Source organism: Meleagris gallopavo, chromosome 2 (assembly GCF_000146605.3).
Source record: "Meleagris gallopavo isolate NT-WF06-2002-E0010 breed Aviagen turkey brand Nicholas breeding stock chromosome 2, Turkey_5.1, whole genome shotgun sequence".
Taxonomy (NCBI): Eukaryota; Metazoa; Chordata; class Aves; order Galliformes; family Phasianidae; genus Meleagris; species Meleagris gallopavo.
This window is the reverse complement of record NC_015012.2, coordinates 32,852,362-32,866,632: the sequence shown is the minus strand read 5'-3', so window position 1 is coordinate 32,866,632 and position 14,271 is coordinate 32,852,362. Positions and strand designations below refer to the sequence as shown.

Below are 14,271 nucleotides of genomic sequence, written 5' to 3'. Positions count from 1 at the left end.
TCGCGGCCGGCCTGGTGCCTGCGGAGGGTCGGGGCGGGCGGCGGTTGGCTGCTGCTGGAGGCCGGCACACAGGTCAGCGGGGCGCGGGAGGCGGCCCTTCTGCGGGGAGGTCGGGGGGAGGCCTCCTAGAGCGGGCGTGGTGGAGCCCGGTGGTGAAACGAGGGGAAAAGCCGAGGCCGGGCCGGCTGCTTTCAGTGCGGGTAACGTGGGGGGGGGGAGAAGAGATAAGGATCTGAAGCCTAAATTCCTGCGTACCTCGCTGTTATGGTCCTTAATGTCAGCTCACGTCTGACAGAAGCTGTTTGTGGGACTGTAGCGTAAGGGGAAAAAGGCCTCGCTTACCGGGGTTTGCGCTGTACGGCCTGTAAGATTTTTGTGCCTCAGTTACTTAGGTGATACTTTGCATCTGTTTCCATCACATCTCAGGAGCACGTAGGGAAAAGCGTTGTCGGGTGGGTTTGGAGCCGGGAGGTGTGCACGCACGCTCAGCAACAGGTTGCTGAGTATGGAATGTGCCAGACTTGCAGCACGGGCTGTGTGAATTGCATGGAGAATCTTGCTGAGGCGAAGCTCTCTTTGCTGCAGCGCTCTGCTGTTGGTGATCCTTCACAGGAGAGAGGGAGGACGGAGCTGTGCTTTAAGCGGCAGCCTGCAATGAGATCAGATTTAACAAGCTACTAGGAAACTGTACCATGCCCTTATGCCTGCTTCTTGCAGAAGATGGTGTTGGATTCTGATCAGATTATTTAGCTTACTTTCAGACTGTTTATAAGCAGCACGTAGCTTGGGTATCATGCTTTAAGGGAACAATTGCATGTGCATTTTATTTTTTTTAAGTGACAGTTTTCTGCGCTATTTTTGTCCTGTATCTTTCCTGTTTACAGAGAGTTGAACAGATGCTGTTAGCTAAAGAAGAGGGTAAGACATAAATTTGAGACCCACACTATTGCACTGGTTTGAAAAAATACTGGTTAGTTAGGATGTGTATGAGGTAAGGCATGGATGGAGTGAGAGCTACTTTGAGCAGCTTTGCTGCTGAGAGAATTTTCTGTCAGACCAAGGCTGTAACCTGTCTTGCAGCAATCAAATTTTTATCAGTGAGAGAGAGAGAGTGCTTCAAACTTCATTTTTTAGTTACTCTTGAATTTAAAGAAAAACAAACAAGCAAAAATACCCACGTAACGAAGCAACATACAATCCTGAACTGTTGGGAAATAGCTGTAAGATGCTAATCAAGGTAGATTTCTGCTGTGCTTATATTCAGCTCATACAACTTCTATTTATTGTCTTGCTGATTTTTGTTTCAACATCTTTATTTTTAGGTAACTGTAGGCCGGGGATTAGATCTCACTTACCAGCTGGTGTCAAAAACCTGTCCCTTGATGATTTCTCGTAAGCACTGTGTTTTCCAGCAAAATGCAGAAGGGCAGTGGACTGTTAAGGATAATAAGGTACAGAGACTGACTAAAGACCTTTTACTCTTAGTTTCACTGTAGGCAATGCCCTGTTTGGCATCAAACAATGTATGATCTTTGATTATAATATGATGTAAACGTGATGGAAGGTTCGTGGAAGCACACTGTGTCTGTTGTGCACTTGTAGCAGGAAGCTTTGGTCTGCTGCAGTTGGGATACAGGCCTTACTGCTTTCTGTATGTGAACTTATACCTTGGTCTAGCGTTTTCAGGCAACTATAGTCCTACAGAGCACTTTGCAGTCTGTGAACTTGCTTTGTGTTCCTCTACTTTAAAATAAATAATTTAGTAGCATTCAAAAAGATAAATGTTCTTGTACTGCTAAGAAAAGGATACACTGATGCTGCAGTGACAAAATTGCTTTGATTATAACCAACTACAATGAGAATCTTTTGTTAGGAAAAAAAAAAAAAAGCATGCTTTGCATTCTCTTCAAATATATTCTAGTTAAAGTCCTCCCCAGCTGATTAGAATGGAGAAAAAGTGTTGAGATCAGAGTTTTCAGCTAGGTCTGTCTTTTTCAGTGGTGATGTTTTCTTTTTTTAATCATGAACTCTGCACTTTCTCAGTCGTGCTGAAAGCTGTGGAATCAGTAACTTGCCTTAAAATAGCACTAGCACAGCAAAAAACATTCAGTTTGTCATACAGTCTTGAAGGATGTTTAGGTCAACAACAGATTAGCCAAAAAGGAAGGTATTGGCTCCTGTTAAAATTACTCTTAAACAAGGCTGTGCTGGAGTAATTGTATAATTTTGAAATTTTACTGTGTGTGACTGGAAATATCTATGATAGATTAGCTATTAATATCTCTATGTAATCACTGCTACCATTTTTGTGAAGTTGTTTTGTTGAATCTCTTTGAGGTATGTCGGTTGCTCGTGATTCTGCAGTTCATCTTGAGCACAGCTCTGTTTCTAAGAACAATTTCTTGAGCTAGTGCTTAATTAAAATACAAACAACAAAAAAAAAACCCACATCGTTTTCTGATTAGAACATCATCTCTTGAAGAACTTTTCCCTTGTTTATATTTTCTTTGTATTTATGAGGACTGTCTCATTTCTTTTCTTTTATTAGGCAGTGTAAGCTATGGTCATTTTTCTTTTCTAGTTTCTTCTTGGATTTCAGGTGACTTTGTCAAGAATAATTACTGCAGTGTTCTTTGTTCTTGTCAATGACGTATTGCAGAATTTTTCAGTTGGATAGTTCTTATTTCCCCTGAAGCTTTTGAGTAGTTTCTTTCCCTTAGACTTAATTCTTTTCCGTCTGCAGAAGTGCATATATTAATTTTGTTCTTGTACACAAAAATCTGCAATGTGGTAATAATACAAGGTAAATAATGTAATGCGTTGACTGTAATAAATGGGGCATTGAGCCATTAAGTTGGATATTGCAAGGTTTATTTAAAGAGGTGGCTTGTTCTGACTGCAATACTGCAGAGACTGGATATGTTTACAGTTGCCAGAAATAACTTGCAGATGACTTTGTAACTGTATATTGAATCTTGCTGATTCTTTGTTTATATTCAGAGTCTAAATGGAGTTTGGCTTAATAAACAGCGTCTGGATCCTTCAAAAACCTATCCTTTAGCAGAAGGAGACCGTATCCAGTTGGGAGTGCCTTTGGAAAACAAAGAGACTGCTGAATATGAGTATGAAGTAATTAAAGAGGAGTGGGAGAAAATCAGACCGTTTTTAGCCCAAAGGAGTGACCTGGGAAAAGCCAAGAGCTCAAGATCTAAGCGTAAATTTACTTTGGAAGAATCGGAGACATCTGGATCAGAAGGCCCTTCGAATTCCAGATCCAAAAGGGACAGAGTGTCATGTGATGGTGAACCTTTGAGTAATCTATTGAGAAGAGTAGGAGAGACAAAACAGTTGACAGACAAGATGGATGTCAAGCTGCCCTCTCCTGGGTCAAGTGAGGACGATGGGGGTCCAGTGCATCGTACCCCTGATTGCTCTGAGAAAGCTGTGGCTGTTGCTCACGAGGACCAGAAACACTCTGTACTTTCTCAGTCATGGACTGGCCTGGAAAAGCTGAGGAAAACTCTCATAGATATAAAGCAGTTAAAAGTCAAAGTGCAGGAGAAACAGACCGCAGTTCTGAATGCGAAGCAGAAGCGCAGGAAGGCTGCTCAGAAGACAATCCTAGCAATGGAAAAGGAGCTGCAAGAATTGCAGGACAAGCTGTGCACAGAACAAGTACAGCATCAGCAGCAGGTGGAAGAGCTGGAGAGGACATTCTCTAAAGAGAAGCAGGAGCTAGAGGTATAATGATGGTAATCATTTTGGTCTGTGTGTTTTGAGATATTTGTTTCTCAATTTTGAAATTAAAACTCTGACCCTGTGTGGTTACAAAGAGGACAAGTTAAAAAGTGTTCACCTTAAGTGGGAATTTTTTCTAGTATACAGCTTTTTCTGAATTAATGCTAAATTCATGTGGGGAATCCATTTCCTTTTCAAGCAAATGCATCATTGTTTGCCTTTCTCTCTTAATTCAGAGCTTGAGGAAGGAGAATTTTGTTGTTGCTGTTTTTGTTTTTGTTTGGTTGGTTTTTTACATGAGAAAAATAGTCTCTTCTTGCTACCTGCAAATGCCTTCAAGCAGTATGTGTATGTTGATAACTTTATTTAGATAGGAAGCCACAAGTCTATCTTTCTGTTTGACTTTATTTGAAATCTGGTTTAAAGGAAGTAAGAATTCTTCTGGGAGTTACCTACATGACTTATCAGTTACTTCCTTTAAAGTCTGCTGCTAAAGGCAGGATACTGTATCAGAAGTGCAGGAGGTTTGAAGTTGTGTGCTTAGGATAAAAGGAAGTTCACCTGAAGCTGTACCTCTGTCTGACCTATTTAAATGTGTTCCGAGATAGAGCTGCAGCTTTTTCTCATGTGTAAGCTATTGCCAGCTTCCTGGCTTCTGTCAACATTGCAGTGTCTTCAGAGCTAGAGTAACATGGAACTGTTCCAAGTACGGAACTGTAAATGATACATTCACTTTAGCTCTTCACAGTAAGTGAGAGCTGTAATTTCAGTAGTACGCATGAATCGCTAGAGTGGGACTTTTCAGGTTTTGCTGAAAATCAGTATTGTTGCTTCAAGTGTATTCTCTAAATGTGCAAAACACTTCTTTTCAATCCTGTGTTATCTTCAAGTATTTCTTTTTTCTTCCTCCAATAACTTTCTTACTGCAAAAATGTCTAGTTTTGGTGTTTGATTTTTTCCAGGGAGTGAAATGGCAAGATGGGGAAGAGAATCTGAAGGAGCAGCTGGCCCAGGTTCTGCAAGAGGCAAGTAATTAAGTCTACTTGGTCTAACTATTGAACTCATATACTTAAATCTTACTGCTTCCGCTCTTGGTGGAAGACTGGGACTGTGCCTGAAGTGCATTTGGAGTGGTCTTCATCTTCTGCAGGCCAAATTATGGTTAGAAAGTGACAGGCCTCCTTTTCTGGGAGTTGCTGTTTGCCGGCAGATGATACGAGAATCTGTGCTTTTAGAAAGTATTAAGTAGCTGTAGTGATTCTACTTGAATCTGGTCAACGTGCTGGTGGACATTTTTTTGAGGTCTGTCCTCTGCTTATCTGTTTTGGGAGAGTTGCCTTGGTAGTTCTAAACCAGAGGAAAAAGAATTAGTTTTGATTAGGAATGTTTTTGAAAGAGATTGTCACATGCTTAGTTTTCCTAGGCTCTCTATCTGAAAAGTCTTTCCTTTTAGAAGGCTAATCCAAAAAGAGATTCAACCAGCCCTGCTGTGTATATTGACAGGCTTTGTGTGTCAAATACTCCATGATACTCATATGTGATGGATGCACTCAAGATAGTGAACAGAAAACCAAACTGAAATGTAAAGTAAATTGCAGATATTGCCAAACCATTGGAGTTGTTAGGCTGAATTTTAACATGCCTTTCAAAATGGTGTGGCCTGTTAAGACAGGCTTTGAAAGTGGGATGAAATCATGCAGTCAGTTGCTCAGCAATACTGGAAGGTGACTGGAGTGTATGTTGAGTTTTCTTTATGAACTTCTGTGCTACTGCACACCATATCAGAGGCTCAATCTTTGTTTTGAAATGTTTACAATCAAAGTAAATGAGCAAAGATGTAAGAACATATGCATCCAGTATGCTGCAATAGCAGTTGGAGTCATTAATTTTATGATTGTGGAGTGGTGCCTGGAATGTGCTGTGTCTGGTAGAACATTCATAAGCTATAATAGCCCAAAACCTTTTGAGTGTTGGCTGCTTGTGCAGGTGTTTCTCTTGGTTATGAAATAGTTGTTTGCTACTACTTTGCAGATTTTCCCCAGTGCCATAGCTGGGAAAAATCAGGAGAAATGCAGCTAATTATTGAAAGCTTTGAGGTGGTACTTTTGGGCATTTTCCTCTCTGTAGCTTTCCACCAAGTCATATAAAGCTTATGAATAAGTTTTAGATATATTTAAAAATAGTTATGTGAACAACCTTTCTTCTTATCTGATCCATGTCCTATGACAGTCCTGCCTATCATTTCTGGTAGAGCCCAATATTGTGTAAGCTCCAACTCCAGTTAGAGTCAGAGTACACAAGATACAGCTGCTTTGGTTATCCATAGGGAACTTCAGTAGTTTGAGTAAGCTCTGTTCAGAGAAGTTGATTTTGTACCATCTGGTGTGCAGGTTCATTCTGCAGTGGCATACAATCATAGAATGGCCTGGGTTGAAAAGGGCCACAGTGATCAGGTAGTTTCAACCCCCTTGCCATTGGCAGGGTCACCAACCACAAGACCAGGCTGCCCAGATCCACATCTAGCCTGGCCTTGAATGCCTCCAGGGATGGGGCATCCACAGCCCCCTTGGGCAACCTCTCACTTATTATCAAATTTTAATTTTTACTACCGTGTCTGGTAGTGAGTTTTGCTGTAGACTTTATGCCTTTTTTCTCCTCATTCATTATTGTATGGCACGTATTTCCTGTTTAATGCTGCTTGCTTTTATCTTGTAAAACTACAGGATTTTAGTGCCATTTGTGTCACTGCAAGAAGGGAGTTGTCTAATGATAGACGAGAATGAGTAACTTGGGAGAGGAAATTAAAAGTGTTGTGTTGCTGGGAAGATCATAAATAACTGACACTACATTGCAATTATAAATTCAGGGTGAACTGCCTTAACACCCTGGCTCAGGTAGACAGGTGTTGCTCTTTTAGGAGAAGACAGGAGAAATGAGTATGCTGAACCTCATGATTAGAGCCATGTATATTTAGTAGGGTAGCTTATAATAACACTCTTATTTTTGGGATGGTATCATTACAGCATCATGCTCTGATGGAAGAACTGAGCCGTAGTAAAAAAGATTTTGAGGAGATAATTCGAGCCAAGAACAAAGAACTGGAGGAAACCAAGGTAAAGAATGAAACCAAGTTCTTCATAACTGAAATACGATATGCTGTGGCAGAATAAATGGTTTAACATTTGCTTTGACTGTGTGTTGCCTTCTATGGTGAAAAGCTCTTGTATTTTGGTCTGGCAGCTGATTCAGATTTCCAGAATTTGCATGGAAATATGAAAGAGTGGGGGGTGAGGGTAGGGATCATCAGTAGATACACTCTTTGCTCTATATGTGAAGTAGTATTAGAGAGTTATTACCAGATCTTTCTCCGTGAAACAGAAAGCACAGGACATCTGAACAACATGTTGTGCAGGAGCAGCAGATCCATTCCATTCTTTAAAAATAAAAAACTGTATGGGAAAAGTGGGTGCTTCATTTTCAGCTTGTGGACTCGAGAGAAACTGCAGTGTGTTCCAGCAGTCAAACAAGGAAGCACAGGACTGAAACATGAAATTTTAATAGTGAATGAGATAAGCCATGTTTCTTCCTGCCTCTGTCAAGTTGATGAATGGAAGATAATTGAACAGATCTTGTGTTATGTTCTACCGTTGGAAATTATGATGTTTCATACCTTTGGCTAGTTGCTTTGTTTTCTTCTGTCATCTTTGCAACTGTTGCTTTAAGGATAGTTCTTCTTAGAAGATGTAGCAGATGTCTAGAAGCCTAATTTAACCCTAAACAGCAAAATATATTGATCAGTTAAACGCAAGTAAATGTTTTAAATTCTTATATTTACTTTTCTAATATTTGAGTTATTTTGTTTTGCTCTTTACATTAGACCTCAAACCATTGTGTTAAGTTAATCCAAACTCAGGCCAAAAAGAGGTTATAAGAGATTTCCAGAAGACTGATCTGGTTTGTAGTTTCTTTAGACTGAAGGAGACTGTAGTAATGGCCATTCTTTCTTGCAACCTATACTCTATAATGGATAGGAATATTCTCAGTACTGCTGCAACTACAAAAAGGAGGGAGGTTACAAATCTGGATACATAACAAACACAGACTTACATGGAAAAACTTAAAGCTGCATGGTTTTCTACTTGTATTACCTTCCTCCACACATGCAATTCCACCATTATTGTATCAAGCTTTGTTGTTCATAACTGACCGTGTTTGTTTTTCTGATAGGTGGAGAAGGAAAAGGTGAGAGCCCAAAAAGAAGAAGTGTTGAATCAGATGAATGATGTGTTAGAGAATGAGCTGCAGTGCACGATCTGTTCTGAGCACTTCATTGAGGTATGTTTAAGCCAGTATGGCTTTGCCAGTAAAGAAGAGACTTGAAAGCTTGACTATTGCTTTAGCAGAACTAGAGAAAGCTTTTCTTTTCTTCTGTAACTTAGCAGACCCAACAGATGACTTGTCCATTCATTTGTTCTGTCAGTTTTTCTGACTTAGCTGTAGGGTTGCTGTGATTATGGTGAATCCACTAATGTGTAAACCTGTCTGTACTCTGGCGTGGGAGAGTTGTTTAAGGTGCCCTAAAGAAAGGGCCTTTGGGCTTCTTCCCCAGCCTTTCCTTATAGGAAGTATTCAGTCGACATTTTCTGACTTTGAGGTTTTTTTCTTTACAATGCTTGCTTGAGCATGCTCTCATAAGTATCTCTCCCTTAAATTCCACAGGCAGTCACTCTGAACTGTGCGCACAGCTTCTGCTCCTACTGTATAGATGAGTGGACAAAACGCAAAGTGGAATGCCCTATCTGCAGGCAGGAGATTAAGTCAAAGACACGCTCTCTGGTGCTGGATAACTGCATTGACAGGATGGTAGAAAATCTGGATGTGGAAATGAAAGAGCATCGCCTGTCATTGATCAGAGAGCGGAAAGGTGAGAGGTGGGTGGATGTGGCATGATGAGTACAATCTCTCATTTCATCTATTTTGTCCAACTTTGGCACCTATATACTAAGGAGATGCTCAGGAAATGCAGCAGATATACTGGACAATATTCATTATTGGTAGAATCAGCAAATTGAGACAGGAAAATGATTTTAAGATACGTTGTATTACCAGCCTTACTGCACAGTAAAATAAAATCTATTCATAGTCCATCTGGAAGACTTAAACATGCTAATGGTCTTACCAAAAGACTTTATCTTTTCACTAAAGAAGAGCAAAACTTGAGCCTTAAAAAATTGACCTTTTTGATTGAACTGTCAACTACATCATTGCAAAAACACAGCAGAGCAATGCCTAATGATAAACTCTGAATTATTTTGACATGCTAGATTTGTCTAAAAATCTCTGAAGGGAATTTGGGGAGTATGTCATGTAAGTGAATGCATGACTGAAATGACAGTTACTCTTCCATACTAATTCTTAAGGAATTTATCTGTGTGATTTTAACACAAAAAATTGTTATAGCTAAAAGACTCTGCATGACCGTATGGGCTGTGAGTAAAATTCCAGTATGGAGGTATTCCTCTTCTGCTTACATCTTCCAGTGTTGTTTCTAGAGCAATTGACTCTGGTATCTAGGTGCTGAAGTGTACAACTTCTTGCTACCTCTTAACAAGTTTCTATTGTTGTATTCCCTTAAATAGTTGTCCTGCTATTCCCCTCATAGATCTGAGTGCATGATCCTTTGTTTTGCAATGTGTCAAGCCTTTTTGAAATCCTTCCTAATGAAAGGTGCTTTTGAAATATTTCAGATTCTGCATGGTGACTTAGAATGACATGGCTAAACAGTGCTATTTCTAATCTGAAATCATCACCTATTTAACCAAGCCAGTCTGATTCTCTCGGGAAATGCTGTGCTGCCTGGAAGTTGTCCAGCATGGCTTCTTGATTTGCTTTCACCTTTGCAGAACTAATACTGCTCTTGCATAATACTCACTGCTTCAGAATATGCTGTAGCACTACTGAAGTGTCTCATCAGATGTCTGATAGTGATTAGACGAAGTGCTGCCGTTATTGGAGCAGCACTCCAATGAAACTTTGTGTTTCACATTTTGGAAAATATGGTCTTCATGATTGTTCAGACAAAGAGGAAATAGGCTAATAGTGTCTATCACGTGAATATAGGTTGTAATTGGATAAAATGGTTAGAAATAGGAAATCAAATAGCTTCACCATGGTGCGCTTCAGGAGGAAGGAAGAATTGTTTGTGTGATGTGCTCATTCAGTGATGGAAACTTGTGATTCAGATGGAGACCGCCACGTGTCTAATTCAGCATGAACTCCTAAGAAGAAATCAGTTGAAATTGAAATAATGATGGAAGTAGCACTTGAAAGCCCAGTCAGATAATAAACTTCAGTACAGTGGACACCAGTATAACATAAATGTGTGGAGGTTTTGATGGGGCCTTGAGTCCTGAACAGCCATTACTTGTTCCTTACCACATTTTGTTGCATACTCCTTTTTTACCTGGCAGGGTGTTGTAATAACTAACCATTGCCTTTTGTCAACTGTGTGTCACTGAAGGGATCCAGAATGTCTCTTCCTCATCTGTGTTATCTTAACATGAAGAGCCATACAGGAAACTTAAAACAACAAACAATGTTCTTTTAGTGCTGAAAATTGAAGCAAAAAAATTCCTGCGCCCTGTAGCGTGAAGGACTTAATACAAACTGTTAGTGGGAGGCTAGAATCAAAGAAAAATAGTTTTTGGAGGGAGCATTGGAGGGTACAGGGACTAATACTAATTTTTATATCTGTTTTGAATGCAGAGAAACGGAATGTGTTGGTGAACCCAGCCACAGACAATGACAGCAGCATCATTCCTTCCATCTATTCCATCATGTCAATCAGCAGTTGTGACAGCGAGGACTCTGAGGAGGATTCTTATCATAATGGGAGCTACTGCGTTATCTAAACAGTGCAACTGCAGGCTGGTTTGCCTGCGTGCTGACGGAAACAGTCTAATGGAATTTGGTTTACTACTGCTGGTTGAGTGGACTGGGCATCTGGAAGGAGAGATTCTGCGAAGAAGCTGGAACTGGAGCTGAGAATTAGCAACATTTGGAAGAACGACCTTATTTTTTAAGAGAATGTACAGAAGCTTGATCTCTCAAACAAGACTGGGACTGTGGGAGAACAAACTGCTATTATGCTAGATGGTTGACATATAAAACCTAGGTTTCCAGGATCACTTCCGACATATTCAGTGTGGTGTAAATATTTGAATGCGTCACTGCTGTTTTCTGAGTGAATGACACGTTTCAATGTGTATACCAATATCCCCTACTTCATCCAGCAGGGAGCATAACAAAAGATATTTGAGAACTTGGTCATTTGCACCAGCTATGACCAGGAGATATATATTAGAGAAGCATCTCAACAGGGGGTTTTCCTCTTGATTTCATGTCAGCTGGAGTAATCCTAGGGCTTTCTGGCCATTAAGTTAAAGGGTGGGTTGTGGACCATGTCAGCCTTAAGTGCTTAAATATAAAATAAGGTGAGCTGCTGGCTTGTTTGTTCAGTTGATGTTATTCATTTTCTGTTGAATGGGGATAGAGAAGATTAAATCTTCCTGAATTCCTTAGTTTGTGCTCTTTTCATACAGCATCTTTGGTTTGTTTCCTGCATAAGGAGTTTTAGAACTGTGAAACAGCACATCCAGAAGTTATTAGCAGTGACTTCAGAAATACTTTCATTCTTGTCAGCAGCAGAGAGGAATCTTGGCCTCTTTGTTAAGTACTGCTGCTACCTGAATGAATGAAATGTGCTGTTGACAGGGTAGTTAAGCAGCATCTGTAGGCAACCATAAGTAACTACTTAGTTCTGTTGTTTACAGAACATTGCTATTGAGCTGTGGCTTTGCTACCCTCAGAGTTCATCTCCAAGACAAAGCAAGTCTTGCCTCATCCTATCACATCTATGAAATAATATGAAATTGTCTGTGAAATTCCATTTTCAGTGACATTTGTTTTTGACTTAGCTTTTACATGGGCCTCTTACATCACTGTTAGAGGAGGATGAAGGAAGCCCTCATTTGTAATATTTATTTGGCTGTTTGTATGTACTTTTCTTGTTTCTGTGTTTATTTTGCTGAAGAAGGAAAATATAAATCCATTTGTGCATTAGTCTTCCTTGATGCAAGCACTGAGATAAATGTCTTTCTCCTAGTTATCGTTGAATTTATTGAGAAAACCCAGATTGTTTCTTTTTAATGACTTTGCTTCACGTTTTCTTTGCTGTAAGTAGTTTGACTGTTTTAAAATTATTTGAAATACTGTATGCAGGAATTGATAAAAGATGTCCTAACTCTTCAAGCCTGTGTTAGCAGTGCCTATCTTACCAGTAATTTAGAATATACAATTGTATTTCTTATTTTCTCCTACTAAAGAAAGATGCCATGAAAAAGGTGCATAAATGATAATGCTTTCCTTAGAAAGTAGTGCATTCTGGCAGATTTGAGTGGTAAGACTTAAATAAGGGAAAGTTTTCTGATATGTGGGCCAGACAACTTTCTTAAAGTCTTAATGTGAGGTTTCTCTGGTGAAGGAGCTATTACATCTTCAATTTTCCCTATGTCCTTTTAGTGTTCTAAAAGACGGGCTCTTGAAAATTTCCTTTGTACATTCATGCTCTCTAGAATGTCTTGAGAGAAGAGGGCTGCAGAAAACAGTAATGAAATACCATGATGGTGGAACAGGAGTTCCTGTTGAAGAGGAGAATATTCTGGTTGTCTAGGACTGTGAATTCTTGTACTGTGTACCTCTTCCACGTTGCTTTGCTTTTTTACTTTATTTTTTTTTTTCCCTGTTTCATTTTGCTAAATACATTTTTCTTACGTTGGTGTTTATGCACATATTAGAAAAGGATGATTCTTCTGGTAACAGAGTTCTTCGGTATGCTTTGAGAGTGTGCTATCTTCACTAGAATATGAGATATTCTTCATATTGTAGTGAGAGGGGACACACTATGAATAAAAGTGGAATATTTATCCTTTTAAACTGTTACCAATAGGTGCACCAAGATACGCATGGAGTAATAAACTTTTTCTGTTTATCAATAGGTACCTAAATTGTAAAGGTTCAAGGAGAGAGGCTAAGCAGTAATGCTGTTCACTGGCAAAAACATATCACTGACAAAAGCAGATCCTTCCTCCCAGTTCTGTAAGTTCTTTGGGAAAACTCTTATCTGATCCAGAGCTGTTGATTGTACGTATGGAAGTGAGTTCCAGCCACTGAGCTGTGATGAAGGTACTCCACTGCCCTATTTGTCAAGAAGAAAACTTAATAAAACAGTGTTGGTTTTTTTTTTATAGAAGACAAGTTAAAATGTAGGTATCTTAAATTTTTGTGTGCTTTCTGATACTGCTTTATAAAGAAGCTGTGGAAAGGTAAACTAAGTGAGACTATTTGAAGTTTTGTTCACAGCTTAGTGCCTTTCATAAACGAGTTTTCAGTGATAAAAAGATCAAAAAGTGCAGACGTTTCTCTTTTTGGCCATCTAGTTGGCTATGATCAAGCATAAAATTTTAAACTTTTGCACAGAAAGTATCTGTCAGATAGCAGTTACAGAGAATGGAATAAGGCAGGTATTACTCAGACAATATGCTGCTGCAAAGATATGTATCCAAACATTTAAGCTAGGAAAAGTCATATGCACCAGTAGGTGTTTCCTAATCTATTCAGCACTAACAAGACCCCAGCATAGTAGTGCTGTGCTTGATCTTAGGGACTGCACTACAAGATGGATTTGGACCACCTAGGAAAACAGAAAGATTATGCAGACTAAGAAATGTGACCTCATGCAAATGATTTAAGAAACTCCAGTTCTCTTTCTCTCTGAAAAAAAAACTAAAAAAGCTGAGGCAACTGTAAGTCTTCAAATGCATCAAAAGCTATTTCAAAGAGTGAGTAGTTTGCTTTTCCAGGTTCATAGTGACTAGCATAAAAAGTAAAGAGATTATTTTAAGTTGCTATAAGAAGATTTCTGGCAGCATCTTGTTTTCTCCTAGTGTTTCAAGTAAAGATAATGAAATACTGTAGTACTGTGGGGAAACAGGATTCTGCAACACAAAAAGCCTTTATGGGCAGGTCAATACTTCTGTTATATCAGTGATTTTTTTTCCATCTGTTCCCCTTCCACCTCCAATAAAATTGGTAATAGTTTAAATACTACTACATTTTTTTCTTTCAGAAAAGTCCAGTTATACAGTTTCTAAAGGCAGTGTCTACTCCAACTGGAAACTGTCCTGGGATTCATTAACTGAAAAAATGCTGCATTTGTATATAGCTCACCTATGCTTTAGAAAATTAGGTGACTACCCAAAGTCCCTTTTTCTGTGGTTATTTGGAGCAAGCCAATCTCCCCTGTCCCAGTACCTAAGTTCACTGCCTAGACTGAAGTCACTTGGTTGGCTTCCTCCTGCCTAAGTGATGCTGTGGTGGCTGTGAGGGACTTTGCCTAGTATTTCCTGCTTGGGCATCCAGACAAGGGTGGGGGATTACACAGGAGGAATATGAGTATTTTTACTTTTTTTTTTT

The 14,271-nt window shown here is 39.5% G+C and overlaps 1 protein-coding gene across 1 annotated transcript; it reads left to right on the top strand.

The window, feature by feature from the left end:
* Positions 1 to 6: 6 nt before the first annotated feature.
* Positions 7 to 12,048, top strand: RNF8 (ring finger protein 8). Its single transcript, XM_010706912.2, has 8 exons — positions 7 to 72; positions 1,323 to 1,451; positions 3,001 to 3,741; positions 4,701 to 4,763; positions 6,762 to 6,851; positions 7,966 to 8,073; positions 8,458 to 8,662; positions 10,504 to 12,048. Exons 2-8 carry the CDS (start codon positions 1,383 to 1,385, stop codon positions 10,647 to 10,649), a joined length of 1,422 nt encoding a protein of 473 aa, XP_010705214.1. The 5' UTR covers positions 7 to 72; positions 1,323 to 1,382; the 3' UTR covers positions 10,650 to 12,048.
* Positions 12,049 to 14,271: the final 2,223 nt, after the last annotated feature.